The 13,386-nt window shown below is 40.7% G+C and overlaps 1 protein-coding gene across 2 annotated transcripts in view; it reads right to left on the bottom strand.

Annotated features, from left to right (window-relative positions):
• Positions 1-13,386, bottom strand: part of ATP10B (ATPase phospholipid transporting 10B (putative)) — a 90,210-nt gene that overhangs the window by 57,822 nt on the left and 19,002 nt on the right. For both annotated transcript variants that reach the window (XM_075996260.1, XM_012786334.3), the window contains one exon: positions 2,025-2,110. In XM_075996260.1, coding sequence (XP_075852375.1) covers positions 2,025-2,110 — 86 coding nt within the window. The remainder of the gene's footprint in view (positions 1-2,024; positions 2,111-13,386) is intronic.

Raw genomic sequence — 13,386 nt, forward strand, 5'->3', positions numbered from 1 at the left:
CAAATGTCCCTTGGTTGGAATGGTAGTGATGGTGATCGCCTCTGGTTGACGACCACTGCTCTGTCTGCTCTATAGAGATCCTTTTATTTAAAAGTTGCATTTTCAAATCAGACCCCCCTCATCTTCAAATAGTTTGTTAAAAGCGGTTCATCTTCTGGCTGGCCTGTGCAGTCTCAGGGAACTTCTAAATTAATGGGACCCAGAGAAACTTTCAGGAAACAAGAGGCGTCAGACCAGTGGGTCTGCCCAGGAAGAGGGTGCAGACCACCTGTGGGTGCCGGGCCTGAAATCTATCTGATTTCTATCCTGAAATCTGTCTGAGAGGGGCAGGCTGGAGCCCAGGCTGAAAGCTGAGAAAGGCCAGCTGCTGGCATGAGTTGTTTGCAGGGGCAGAAAGGTCCTAACAGAAATCCAGCAATGAGGCTGTTCTCTTAGAGGGTAAGGAGAATGGCTCAGGGCATGGGCGGTTTGGGAGGAACCATATCTACAAAGCTCGGCACAAGGAGTGCACTCCTATCAAGGACAGTGACCGGCTCTGTCTCACTAGATGCCTGCAATGGAGTTCTCCTCTTCCTCGGGACCTCGTTCCCTTCTCTGCCTGTCCCTGTCTGCTCTCTCTGCGCATTTTAAAAGTCATTTGCCTTTAAAACTACTGCTTCTCTTGTCTTGTTCTTATTCTTTCCCCTCTTGTATTCGTCCTCCTGACATCCCATATGGCCTGAGAAAACGTGGGTGGAGGAAAGCAGAGACATCTGCGTTCCAAGGTGGCTTCGTAAGTCCCTCCCAGGCCCTGTTGGTGGAGAAGTTGGCATAACAGGGCCAAGCTATGCACTGCACAGCAACGGAAAACGCACTGGGGCTGGCGTCAAAAGACCCAGATTCAAGTCCTGGCTTTGTCTTGTACCTGCTGTGTGACTTTGGCAGAATCTTGCAAAGTCTTAGACCATCAGAATCCCCGTCTGAGCAACTGAGATCGTGACACTTGCTTCCTTTGGTTGTTGTGAAGATTACATGAGATGATGCTCTGTAGAAGGACTCTAGAAACTCCTAGAGCACTGCATTAGGGCATCGACTCACATCTCTTACTATTGCTCTTATTTTGCAGGAAGACCAGTAAAATTCGATGTGGGAGCAGAATTACTATAAAATTCTTAGGCTGAACCAAAGTTGAGGAGTAAGAATAACGATATTCCCAATAGTGGCAGCCACCATTAACTGAGTATTTACTCCAGGGATCCTCAAACTTTTTAAACAGGGAGCCAGTTCACTGTCCCTCAGACCATTGAAGAGTGTGCACTGTGGGCCTGGGACGAGTTGGCTGCTAAGCAGGACAGGCAGTGGCGGCAAAAACACCTGGAGGGCCGGATAAATGTGCTAGGCGGCCCACATGTGGTCTGCGGGCCGTTAGTTTGAGGACCCCTGATTTACTCTTTGTAGATTGCTGTGCTAAGGGCTCTGTGTATGAAAAACAACTTAATTCCTAGAAAAGAAACATCTTATGATGTAGATATTACAATCTTCATTTTATAGATCTGGAAACCAAGGCCTGGAGAGGTTAATTAAGTTACCCAAGGTCACACAGCTTGTACTTGGCAGAACCCTGATTCAAGCCCAGGTCTGTCAAACTTCAAAGTCCCTGTTCTTACCTACAATCCAACACAGGCCCTTTTAGAAAATCAATCTTAATTAAATCATAGTTGCCTCCCATGAATCAGAGCACAATCTTGATTCTGATGCTACTTCACAAAGGTTCTAAAAAGGAATCACTAGTGAATTTAATTTAGCCTTGCAAGATAAATATAATTAACTATCACTCAGCAACAAAAAAAAAAAAAAAAAAAGAAAAAAAGAATAGAAAAAGTTTCCCAACTTAGATTTCTCTAGTCCTTCTTTACAGAAATAAATATAAAAGAAACAAACTTCCTCAGGATCCAGATGCTTATCTGTTGGATCAGTTCAAGCAAATGTATTTTCTAGCTGCAGAGGACGTATTTCCTAGTAGTACAGGTGCAATGGATACTTACATATAACCCTTGAACCTGTTGAGGTGGTTGTTGGGCTTCTCACACACGATGGTATTGCGGAAATGTTCTGGTTCGAACCGCACCTCCTGCAGGAAAGAGGACTCTGTCAGGTTATTAATTCAGAGGGATCTAGTCTTAATAGGATCATGGGGAGAGCTAATCACCGTTAGAACCATTGCAAATAAGGTAATCCCTGCTTTGTCACACGGTGATAATAGTAATGGGTTAAAAGAGTTAAATCCTCATTAAGGAAGAGAAAGTAGATGCAAGTGAGAAATGGGATACAGGGCGGAGCCTGTCACTGCCCCGACTGCATTTCTCTGGCACTCCTGGGTTTGGGGCTCCAGCCCAGGGTGGTACAATAGAACTTCCTGCAGTGATGGAAATATTCTAAGTCTGCACTGTGCAAAATATAGAAGCCACTCGTCGCACGTGGCTACTGAGCACTTGAATTGTGGTAGTTTGACCGAGAAATAGGTTTCTTCATTTCATTTCATTTTGATTAATTTAATGCTAAATAGCTGCATGTGGCTAGTGGCTACCATATTAGGCACCACAGAAATAGATGATGAAAAAGGAGGGATTATAAATCACACCACCTAGAGATATCTGCAGCTAAATGCTTGTTAATATCTCTAGGTGTGTGTGTGTGTATATATCCACACACACATATATTTATAACTATATATGCATACATTTATGCATTTCAAAAATAAGATCTAGTGTTCAGATATCTTGGACATTTTTACATGCCATTAAATTTTTCTACATCATCATCAACACCTGCACAGAAACCTATTGTATGAATGCACCATATTTCCTTTAACCATTTCACTATTGAATATTTACATTGTTTCAAATTGTTTTGCTATTATAAAAATGCCATGAAAATAGTAGCTAAAAAAAAAAAAAGTAGTATTTACTACCTGGAATTTTATTTCTACCAGGCTCTGTGATGAGAACTTTATACATAGTATTTATTTTCAAGCTTACAATTATTTTATGAAGTAGGAACTTTAATTACCCCCTTTCTTTAGCCATAGGAAACCTGTGACTCAGAAAGGTGAAGTAGGCTACCCATGGTAATACCAGGGTTGGGATTTGAACCCAAGGCTAACTGGAGACCCTCTGTTCTTTACTCGCATAACACATTGCCTCCTGGTGAGCAAGCTTGTAGCTAAGTACTTTAGACACATCCTTGACTCTGCTTCGTTTAGGTGTTTCAGCTGTACAAGTTGGTAGAGTCTAATGTGGGTAAAACACAACTAGAGGTGGGGAGATCTTGCTTCCAACTCTCCTCCACATTGACTAATACTATGTTCAAATCTTAAGCCTCAGTTTCTTCATCTGTAGAATGGGGCTAACACCACTTGCCCTGCCTATCTCATTTGTGCCTCAGAAAACAGAATCTATGTGGAGAAGTTCTGAGACCTGTAACATGCCATGCAAATAGGAGGTAGTAGTGCTAAAGGTGGGCTTGGAAATGGTTTCCTGGGTAGAACTTTTAGCACGAGGAGTGAATTTACCACTTAGAGCTTCAAAGTACAGCTGTTCACTGATAGGCGCACCATCTGAGGGATGGTCATGCTGGAGACTCAGACTTGTGGGGGGAGGAGGGAAGGGCATTTATTGAAACTTTAAAATCTGTACCCCCATAATATGCCGAAATAAAGTAATAATAATAATAATAATAATAATAATAAAAAAGTACAGCTGTTCAAAGGGACAAATGGATTCGAAGAAATGATAGCATTTTCTGGCTTCGTGTAAATATACTGCCCATCGGATCTGTGGGGGTGCCAACATAAATAAATTCTCTACTCACTTGAAATAAATTTCCCATCCAGGAGTTTCTAAAAATACGGCCCTTTTCCCTCTGGGTATCGATTCTTTCAGGGACAAACGCTTGCCGAGCTCTGAGATGATGACAAATCACACTGTAATTTGTCAGCTGCTTTTGTGCCCCTGATGAAGTCGTGCGCTTCACTCCTGCTCCGCACCGCCCGGCTCAAGGCTGGGTTTCTAAATCCAAACTCATTTTCAGACACGAGTGGCAGTGGGCTTTGAGAGCTAATGATCCTTCTGCAGTGCCTCTGAGCCCTGTTGTCGGTTTAATCATATCCCCCGTGTCCCCAGCAATGGCGAAGTTCGACTCTCTTGTTCCTCTCTTGGGGCTTCCCAGCAACCTTCCTACTGAAGTGTCCCTTTCCTGGTTCTGAGTTCTCCTTTCCTTCTGGGTGCTGGCCCTTGGTCCTCTGTCTGTCTTTCTCTCTTCATGGAGGGGTGACCTTGGTCTTCTTAGCTACCTGTCCCCCAGGCTCTTTTCTTCCCTCCCCAAGATGGGCAGTGGAGCAGGTGTATGGGACCTGCTTGCTTTTAAGGATTTGCTGTAGCTCACGCCAGGTAAGCTGTGGGGCTTCCCAAGGACAGAGAGAATTGCCTGTCCTTACAACTCTGTCAAGGTTCTTATTTTAGCCTTATCCAGTAGTTTCTGATTCCTTTCTGAGATGGACTAGGGTCCTCTCACCACCCTAACAGTTTTTCTTAACTTATGGATGGAGCTCACCTAACTGACCATTTCTTTTGACCCAAGCTTTTATCTAAGGCATTTCACTTTGATGAAAGACACACTCACTGGAAAAAAACCTGGGGAGTCATCAGGATTCAGGAAAAGACAAGCTCTTTCCAGAGGAGAGTCGTGTCTCTGCAGTTCTTTAGGCCAGAACTACCTATCCTGAGCACGTAGCATGTGCCAAGCACCTGTCATTAAGTTCTCACAGTCACCTTAAGAGGTTTGACAGATGTGCAGATGGAGATGGATGTAAAGTGACCGTCTCGTGGTTGGTAGGTAACGGAGCCAGGATTGCAACTCACATCATCAGAATCCAAAACCAATCATTGTTGCTGTCATCATCATCATCATCATCATCATCATCATCATCATCATCACCTCTATTCCTTTCCTCCTACTGTTGTTATTATTGCTATAGCACTTACTGAATGCTTAATATGTACCAAGAACCAACTAAATATTGTATACATGCCATCTTCTTTAATTCTTACAAGAACTCTATCAGGTAGGTACCACTATTATTCCTAGTTTACAAATGAAAAAAATGAAGGCTTAGGGAGAATTCATGACTCCCCCAGTGCCATGCAGCGAGCAGTGCAGGCTTTGACCTTCATACCACTGACTCCCCGAGAGTCTGCTCTCTTAACTGCAGTGTTACTTGGATGTACAGAGGAAAGATTAGCATCTAAGCTCTCCTCCTGGCCTGATTTCCCTTTCTATATTCACTTCCCACTTCCTATGATTGAAGTACCTGATATAACAAATATATTCACTCTCTAATAAAGGGTAGAAAAAATATGTAAAAAGATTACTAGGACTAATAAGCAATGCAATGTGTTACCTCTTCCAAGTATGTTTGCATTTTAACGTAAGGTACCCACAAAGGGTGAGGGTAAAGGTTAAGGCACTAAATAAATTGCCAGGAGGACATTCTTTTGAGTATTTTTATTTTATTTTCAATTTTTTAGCATTTAATATTTTTTTTGGCCAACCCTTCTATGAAGCTTACTATAATTTCCACAGATCTTTCCCCACCAGCCAGATGGAATTAATTGCTCCTTTTTATGTGCTTCCACCCACAAGGTTATACCTCCATCGAACACTTATGTGCCTAGATCTGTGCATCCTCTAGTCGACGGCCAGCTTCCTCTGGGTGACCTCCTGCAATGCCTTCTTTCAGCAGGCATACCATAAAGATTTGCTGAGGCAAGGTTAGTCTTGGGGAAGTTGATGTTGGGAATGTACATATTGAAAGGTGATGGATGAGGAGATACAAAGCAGACCTCACTGTACAGACAGACCCAGGTACCTAGGAAAAGCTTCAGGTACAATCTTAACTTTGATTGATGGGAGTAGGACCACATCTTTCATGGGAATTCTTTGGCTCAACTAATAAAAATTGTCATCAAAGTCCTGGATCCTGACTTGGGCCAGTCTAGACTCCCATTCATTCCTTCTTGCATTCAAACACTTATCGAAAATACCTGTGATAGATGAGCCACATGGGAAAGTGAGAGAGAGAACCAGAGGGAAGAAAGGGGTTATTGACACGAATCAATGATTACAGCCATAAGACAATTCAAGTTTCCCAGGCCAGCTCAGGCGTATCAATAGAAGTATCTTTCAAAGGAAAGGAAAGTGGGCCTTGTGCCAGTGTGAAATAACTCCCTGGGGTTGAGGTACCCTTTGCTGACCTATGTCCTAGATGCAGCAAGCCTACTCCCTCCCAGAGCCACTGGGGAGGCCAAGATAAAGCATTCAGGCTGGCGTAGCTTCCAGCAGCTAGAATCAGCCATTTCCTTGGTGCCTGTCTCAAAGCTTACTTTTCTAGGCTTATATTCCACTATTCTTCACAACCGATAATCAAATTCATCAATAAATGTGTTTAAATAAATATATGAATGATCTTTGGAGATTGTTTGTAGTGGTTAATGGTTAGTTTTCCGGCTACCCACCTTCCATCCCAGCCTTCTTGTATAACAGCCCTGTGACATCCGTTTGGGAAATGACTGTGTTTAGATGCCCCACCCATTAGACTCACCCACTGTGGGACTTTGACTTGAGTGAAATGATTCAAGGAAGGAAAAGAAAAAAATGAGACCATCAACTAAGTCCTGCTATCAAGCTGTTTCTGTCAACTAGCGGTTTCCAACTGGTAGATGAAGCTATTGCAACTTGTCTACAGATCCTCTGTATAGGCGCCAAAGTGCTCTCTGTAGACAGAATAAAAATAAGACTCTCACACACACGTACCACTAGTTTTCGAATTTCTGTGGGAATTCTTGAGATGAATACATGAAAAATTCATTTAAAAAGTCACTAAATTTATAGTAGCTCTTTGTTTGAATGTGTCTTCTTAAAATGAATGTATTTCTGAAAAATGAACACTTAAAGGACAACCGCTTTTTTGATAGTCACAAAATCTTTATGTTAAAAAAAAAAGGGACCCTACTCCTAAGTTCTTAGAGGAAGCACATCTTAGACCACTTCGAAACCTGTCTATGGCATTCAAAAAAGATTTTTGTTAATTGAAGAAAGAGAAACCAGCTAAACTCTTTCCTGAAACACAGAACACATTTACTTACTGAGGTTTTACTAGGGGCCAAGAACATTCATGAAAAAGAAGAGTTGGACCAGTGATCACCATGCTTCTGTGCAGCTCTCAGAGTCTGTTCCTACATGATCGTCAGGGTAGAGGATTACAAAGGAGAACCACCACCACCTGGGGATGATGATGGAAAACCAGCCACCGTGACCCTCTTGTGGGGACTGCTCACCTGGGCCGAGCCAAGGAGCAAGAGTTAGAGGTAGGCAAACCACGATAACCAGGGAAGGTACACTGGGAGTGCATTGCAGACTCATAAGGATACTGTGTAAAGATTTTTTTTTTTTGGAGACAGAGTCTCACTCTGTTGCCCAGGCTAGAGTGAGTGCCATGGCATCAGCCTAGCTTACAGCAACCTCAAACTCCTGGGCTCAAGCAATCCTTCTGCCTCAGCCTCCCGAGTAGCTGGGACTACAGGCATGTGCCACCATGCCCCGCTAATTTTTTCTATATATTTTCAATTGGCCAATTAATTTCTTTCTATTTTTGGTAGAGACGGGGATCTCGTTCTTGCTCAGGCTGGTTTTGAACTCCTGACCTTGAGCAATCTGCCCGCCTTGGCCTCCCAGAGTGCTAGGATTACAGGCACGGCCTTTTGTTTGTTTTTGTTTTCAAGTTTACCAGTTTGTCTAAAGGGTGAAAGCAAATGTTCTTCACCCCCCAGCTACTAATCTAGGTGATTGAGGTTTTCTTCCTGGCATACAAAGTAAGCAACCTCCAGATTTCTGAGAATCCTATCTGAAAACTAATGACAATGACCAGCCCTTGATAACCTTTGTGCTTCCTTGTAGGTGGGGGTTCTTTTCAAGATAATCCACAAGGGAGTGACTGGCAGTGACTTTCCTCTGGCTCTGGGTGACAAAACAGTCTGCATTTTCAATCACCCCAGAGTTCCCTGCCTGCTCGGGTCAATCTCCCACAAAAGCACACAGATTTGGGCTGGAGGACGCTGTGGGGAAGACTGTCTCAAGGATTCCTTACAGTCTGAATTCTCTTTCATCAAGGGACACATATTCTGTTTCTCAATAGGGATGGCTAAATGTAATCTTTTTTTTTTTTTTTTTGGACCAGCATAAACTTATTTTTATTTTATTATAACAAATGTTTTGTATTTACGAAATGTACATAGATAGGTAACTACTTCCTCCCGGTACCAAAGCCAATAGCTAAGCATGACAATTGCAATAGGAATTTGATAGGAAGATTTGTGGTTACATGAAAAATCTAGTTACAAATACACGAGAGGCAGAATTCAACATTCTGAACTGTTGGTAAGTTGTGTATGTCATCGTGCCCTGAACAAATAACTGGCACTGGTTTAAACATTAAAAACCACGCACGCGCCTCCTCAGGCCTCTTGCTGATTCCCAAACGGACTTCTGTATCATGGCCTTTTCCCTGCTCTTCCCCAACCTGGAATACTTTCCATCCAACTATTTTTCTGCATATTAAATGTAATCTTGAGACCCTGCTATGGAATTTCCCTAACATATAAGGCATTGGTTTGGCATGCCATGCAAACAATGGAAAAAGGATGATTTCTTCTGTCATTTCTAAAATTAATTGTTGATGGAATTGTTTGTTAGTGACTGCTTGTGTAATTTCCTGTTAGACATTCACAGCCTGAATCTCTCTTGTTTATTCCTGAGCTATAGCGTCCAGCACATAGAAAGACTTCAATACATATTTGACGAACGAATGAGTGTGTGGCAGGATGCCTGAAATATGGGTGGGTGCCACCAGATGGACGGTGGTGGCTTCAGGGAGCATTGCACGGACAGATCTTTTCTATGCAAATTTTCTCTGGCTGTGGATAACAGAGATGCAAGAAAATGATATGAGATCCAATGTTTTGTAGCTCATGTTTTTGGCAGAAGAGGTCACAAAGCAGAGAGTATGAATTTTGGTTTGAGAAACTATGTTAAGTTGTTCACAGAAGATATGATTACAATGTGTCATCTCTGCTGATAAACAGCAATGACACAAATCCTAGCACAGTATCTGGCAGCAAGAGGACCTCACCAGATGTTGGTTGAGTAAGTGAATTTATTGCATGAACTATACTAGCTGAGAGTGGCTAGAACATAAATGCATGGGAGCACCAAGAAAGCAGTGATCCCCTCTGGGCACACTGTACAGAGCATTGCCCTGGCAGAGCAAGGCCAGGCAGGGGAGAGGGAAAGCACTAGGACCATAGAACAGAGGAAGAGAGGATCCGTCTCTTCAAGGATGGATGACTGTGGTCACGTGTAAGTCAGGCTTTTGTTACATGCAACCATGAGCCTTGACGAATCCACATACTGTATTAGACTGGTATGGTTCTCATTTGAGACACCAAATATTTTCCACGTTGACCTTAAATATTCACAATTATCTTAGTGCTTAAGGCAGTGAAGGCCAATTCGGAAATATAAAAATGTTATCTTGGGCTATGGAGGTAGTAGGAAGGAGAAAAACTTTAAGCTATCATCCATCATTAACACCTTAGCATGAGTACATCTTTCACATAACCTAGCAGAGTTTTCTTATAAGGCCCTGAAGGGATAAAAATAGAAGAAGAGATGTTTTAATGGAAGTGTGCAAATAATGCTAAACATTGGGGAGAGGGGATGTTGTGTGTGTGGGTTTGGGGGTGTGTGTGTGTGCCACACCCCAGTAGAAGGCCGGAGGAGGTTACCAAAAGGAGGCCAGAAGTCTGTAAAAATAATAAATGTAACAGTTTTTCATAGGATCACTCCATTGCTATTGTTATTATTATTATAAATAATGATAACCTAAAACTTACATAGCTTTAGTATTTTCGTACATATGAAAATTATATCCATTTGAGAAATAAAAAATACCTATAAAGGCATGTAAGAACTACTTCAGTGATGGGAAAAATCATCAGATACATTAGGATTACGTTCTCATTTGGGCTCAACACCACATTATCTGGGTAATCTTTGACAGATTCAACCTCTCTGACATTGTTTCCTTATCTCTATAATGTTGTGAGTTCCTTGCTTGTCTACCTCAAAATATGTCTGTGAGTGTCAAATATCAAAAGGAGATGGTGTAGCACAGTGGTTAAGGACTTTGCCCGATGTGGGAGAAGGACTTACACATTTAATATTGATGAGGTGGAGTAAAAACCTCTAGTCCTAAATTTGAAGTGAAATATTAGCATGAATCCTAAAGTATTTATCCTTTAAAAAGGTCCTAGTTTTGTTCATTTAAATGGCATAGAAATAATGGTCAACCCAATAGCAATGAACACCTCTAGCATGTACTTATTATGGTTTCTAAATATCATTTATTAAAAGGAGTCAGATCTGTCAAAAACTACTGGGATCACCAAAAGAACTAAGGAGCTGCTTCTTTTCGAGAGGTTCCCACTGGCTAGAGATGTAGTAATCAGGAGAGAGAACAGTTGCACTGATTTCACATACTCAGATATGTGTAAATCTGTGAGTTCATCTTGACGCTAAAAAAGAAAAACTCACCGGACACTTTTGTAGGATGCTAGGGAAACCAGCTCATTATTTTGAAAACTGATAAATAAAAGGAAAGAAGCAAGCACTTATCCTGTATTTTCTTTATGGAGGAAACCTCAGAAGAACCAAATACTTAATGAGGGGAAATTTTTCTTTAAAAATGAATTAGAATATCACCATTTTGTAAATTCCATTGAATTAATGGATCTAAGCAACCATCATAAATGACTATTATCACTGAAAAAAGACAGTCAGACATTGTGCCTCAAGACAGTAGTACACTATATTTCCTGTGATGTATCATTGGCACACACATGCACAAACACCAGATCTAATCTGAATCTGATTTCAGCACTGAAGCCTGCTACCAATCTGTAGAATTATGGTGGTCAGGGAAACATCTTAAATGATACCACAGGGAGACAATGCAATAGCATAATCCAGACTATGGGGGAAATTTTATAGGACAAACAACCCTGGTTCATTAAGCGACAAAAGCTAAATATGCATTTAAAACAAGAGAGTGCTAAATGGGGAACCTATAGAGTAAAAGAGATTAATGAAACTAATCTCAGTATTTGGACTTATTTGGATCCTGAGTCAAACAAACTGGAAAATATTGGCCACTGACTTTAAAGTTGATTATCAAGAAATTATTGCTAACTTTTAGGGTATAATGATGGTATAATTGTATATATTAAATATCTTATCCTTTAGAGATACATATTGAAATATTTACAGATGAAATGTGATATTCAAAATCAAAGTCAAAATAATTTGCAGAGAGCAGAGTGTGGGGATATAGATAAAACAAGATTGGGTGATGAGTTGATTGTTGAAGTTAGGTGATAAGTTTATAAAAATTTGTCATATTATTTTCTGTAGTTTCGTATATACTTAAAAATTTCCATAATAAAAAGTAAAAAACAAAATAAAACAAACAAAAAAACCCACAACCCAACTCTGCCTGAGTTTAAATCTGAGCTCAGTCAACCTAGCAACCTAGAGGGGTTACTTAACTGCTCTTGCCTCATTTGACAAATGGGATAATAAAAGTACCTATCTTGTAGGATTATTTGTGAGGAATAGAAAGAGATAATAGGCATAGAACACTTAGAAGAACTGCCTCTGGCACATAGTTTGTGCTCAATGCAGTTATTTATTGTTATTACTTATTCTTATATATTGTTATGTAGTCCTATTTTAAAAGAATTGTAGAAAATGTGGTCTGTGTTCAACATTTAAGCAGTGATCAACAGGTAGAAAGCACTAAGTATCATTCTTTTTTTTTTTTTTTTTTTTTTTTTTTTTTTTTTTTTTTGCTTTCGTAGCTGAGCTATACTAAGTATCATTCTTAAAGGAAGTTTGGAACAACCTGTCTGGAGCAGATCCCATTACAAACCCACGAGAAAAGAGGACTTTTCTCTGGTTCTCAAGGGCAAGCAAAGTGAGAGGACAGGCAGCTACCTTTTGCTTCATTTGAGGCTAGTCATTACTGAACTGGGATGGTGATAAATTTCTCCTTACCGGACCTCAACTCTATATCAGCAAAATGCTCCCTTGTCTAAATACGTTAAATCAGTGCACACTTTTCACCGCAGAGGATCCAAACTACCGCAGCTGTTCCTAACCGAGCAAATGGCTTATTAGCACTAACCATCAGTGAAATGCAAGTCAGTCTAAAGGGACACTCAGTGAAGAATTAACTTGAGCGATAAACAGATAAACACGATGATTACATTCATCAGTGATGCCCAAGGGCAGTGCTTTTCAAACTTTCATGGGCACATGAATCCCTGTGGGTCTTGTTACAATGCAGATTCTGGTTCATTCTGGGTGGGGCCTGAGATTCCACGTTTCTGATGAGCTGTCGGGTGATGCTGACTGCAACGGCCAGTCCGCAGATCATACCTGGCGTAGCAAGCGTCCAGTTGGCACCAGGAAATGATCTGACACAGACTTCAGTAGGACTTAGGCTTTGATGATCTGGATAATATTTAACCAGGAATATGTTTGATCTGAAATACTAATTGGAAGAACTCATTTCTGACTCTTTGGCTTTGGTGACTGTTCCATTTATCAAAGTGAATGGCACATACTCCATTTCAGGTGTTAAATCCCTAGGTTACAACCCCTTTTAAAGAAGTTGTTTCAGGTATTAGAATGTTACCAAAGAGAAAACTGTACAATTTAATTCTCTAATAAAGTCCTTTTGCCAGCTGAGTGGACTTTAGTATAATCCTAATTTCGAATTCCTTCCTTTTATCTCCTTTTCCTAGTAATGGGAAATGAGAATGAATATTAAAAAAAAATAGGTCAATAATTTCATAAATTCAAAGATGGCCCATTGTGTTAAAAGCTTCAACTGATTTAAAAAAATTTGGTCCAAGATAAATTCTGATAAAAAAATTTTTGAACTCTTTAGCAACCTTGAGAATAATTTGCAATGTCGTGGGAGGAAGACTCTTTTAAGAAGCCCATTCGTGTTTATAATTTAATTTGAACCTAAACAGGAAAGGGAAGAATGAACTGCCTAAGTAATGAGAATTGTCAGCTTCTCTGTACCATAATCCAGGTTAACATTTCCCCAAAAGTTCCATGGGAATGCTAATAATATTTGTGTGGAAAAAGTAATTCTGAGGTTAAATAAGTTTGGAGAGGTGAGGGTCAAAGAAAGTTTAACAGGTCTGTTGGTTCCAGCCCTTCTCA

This window comes from Microcebus murinus, chromosome 21 (assembly GCF_040939455.1).
Source record: "Microcebus murinus isolate Inina chromosome 21, M.murinus_Inina_mat1.0, whole genome shotgun sequence".
In the NCBI taxonomy this organism is placed as follows: Eukaryota; Metazoa; Chordata; class Mammalia; order Primates; family Cheirogaleidae; genus Microcebus; species Microcebus murinus.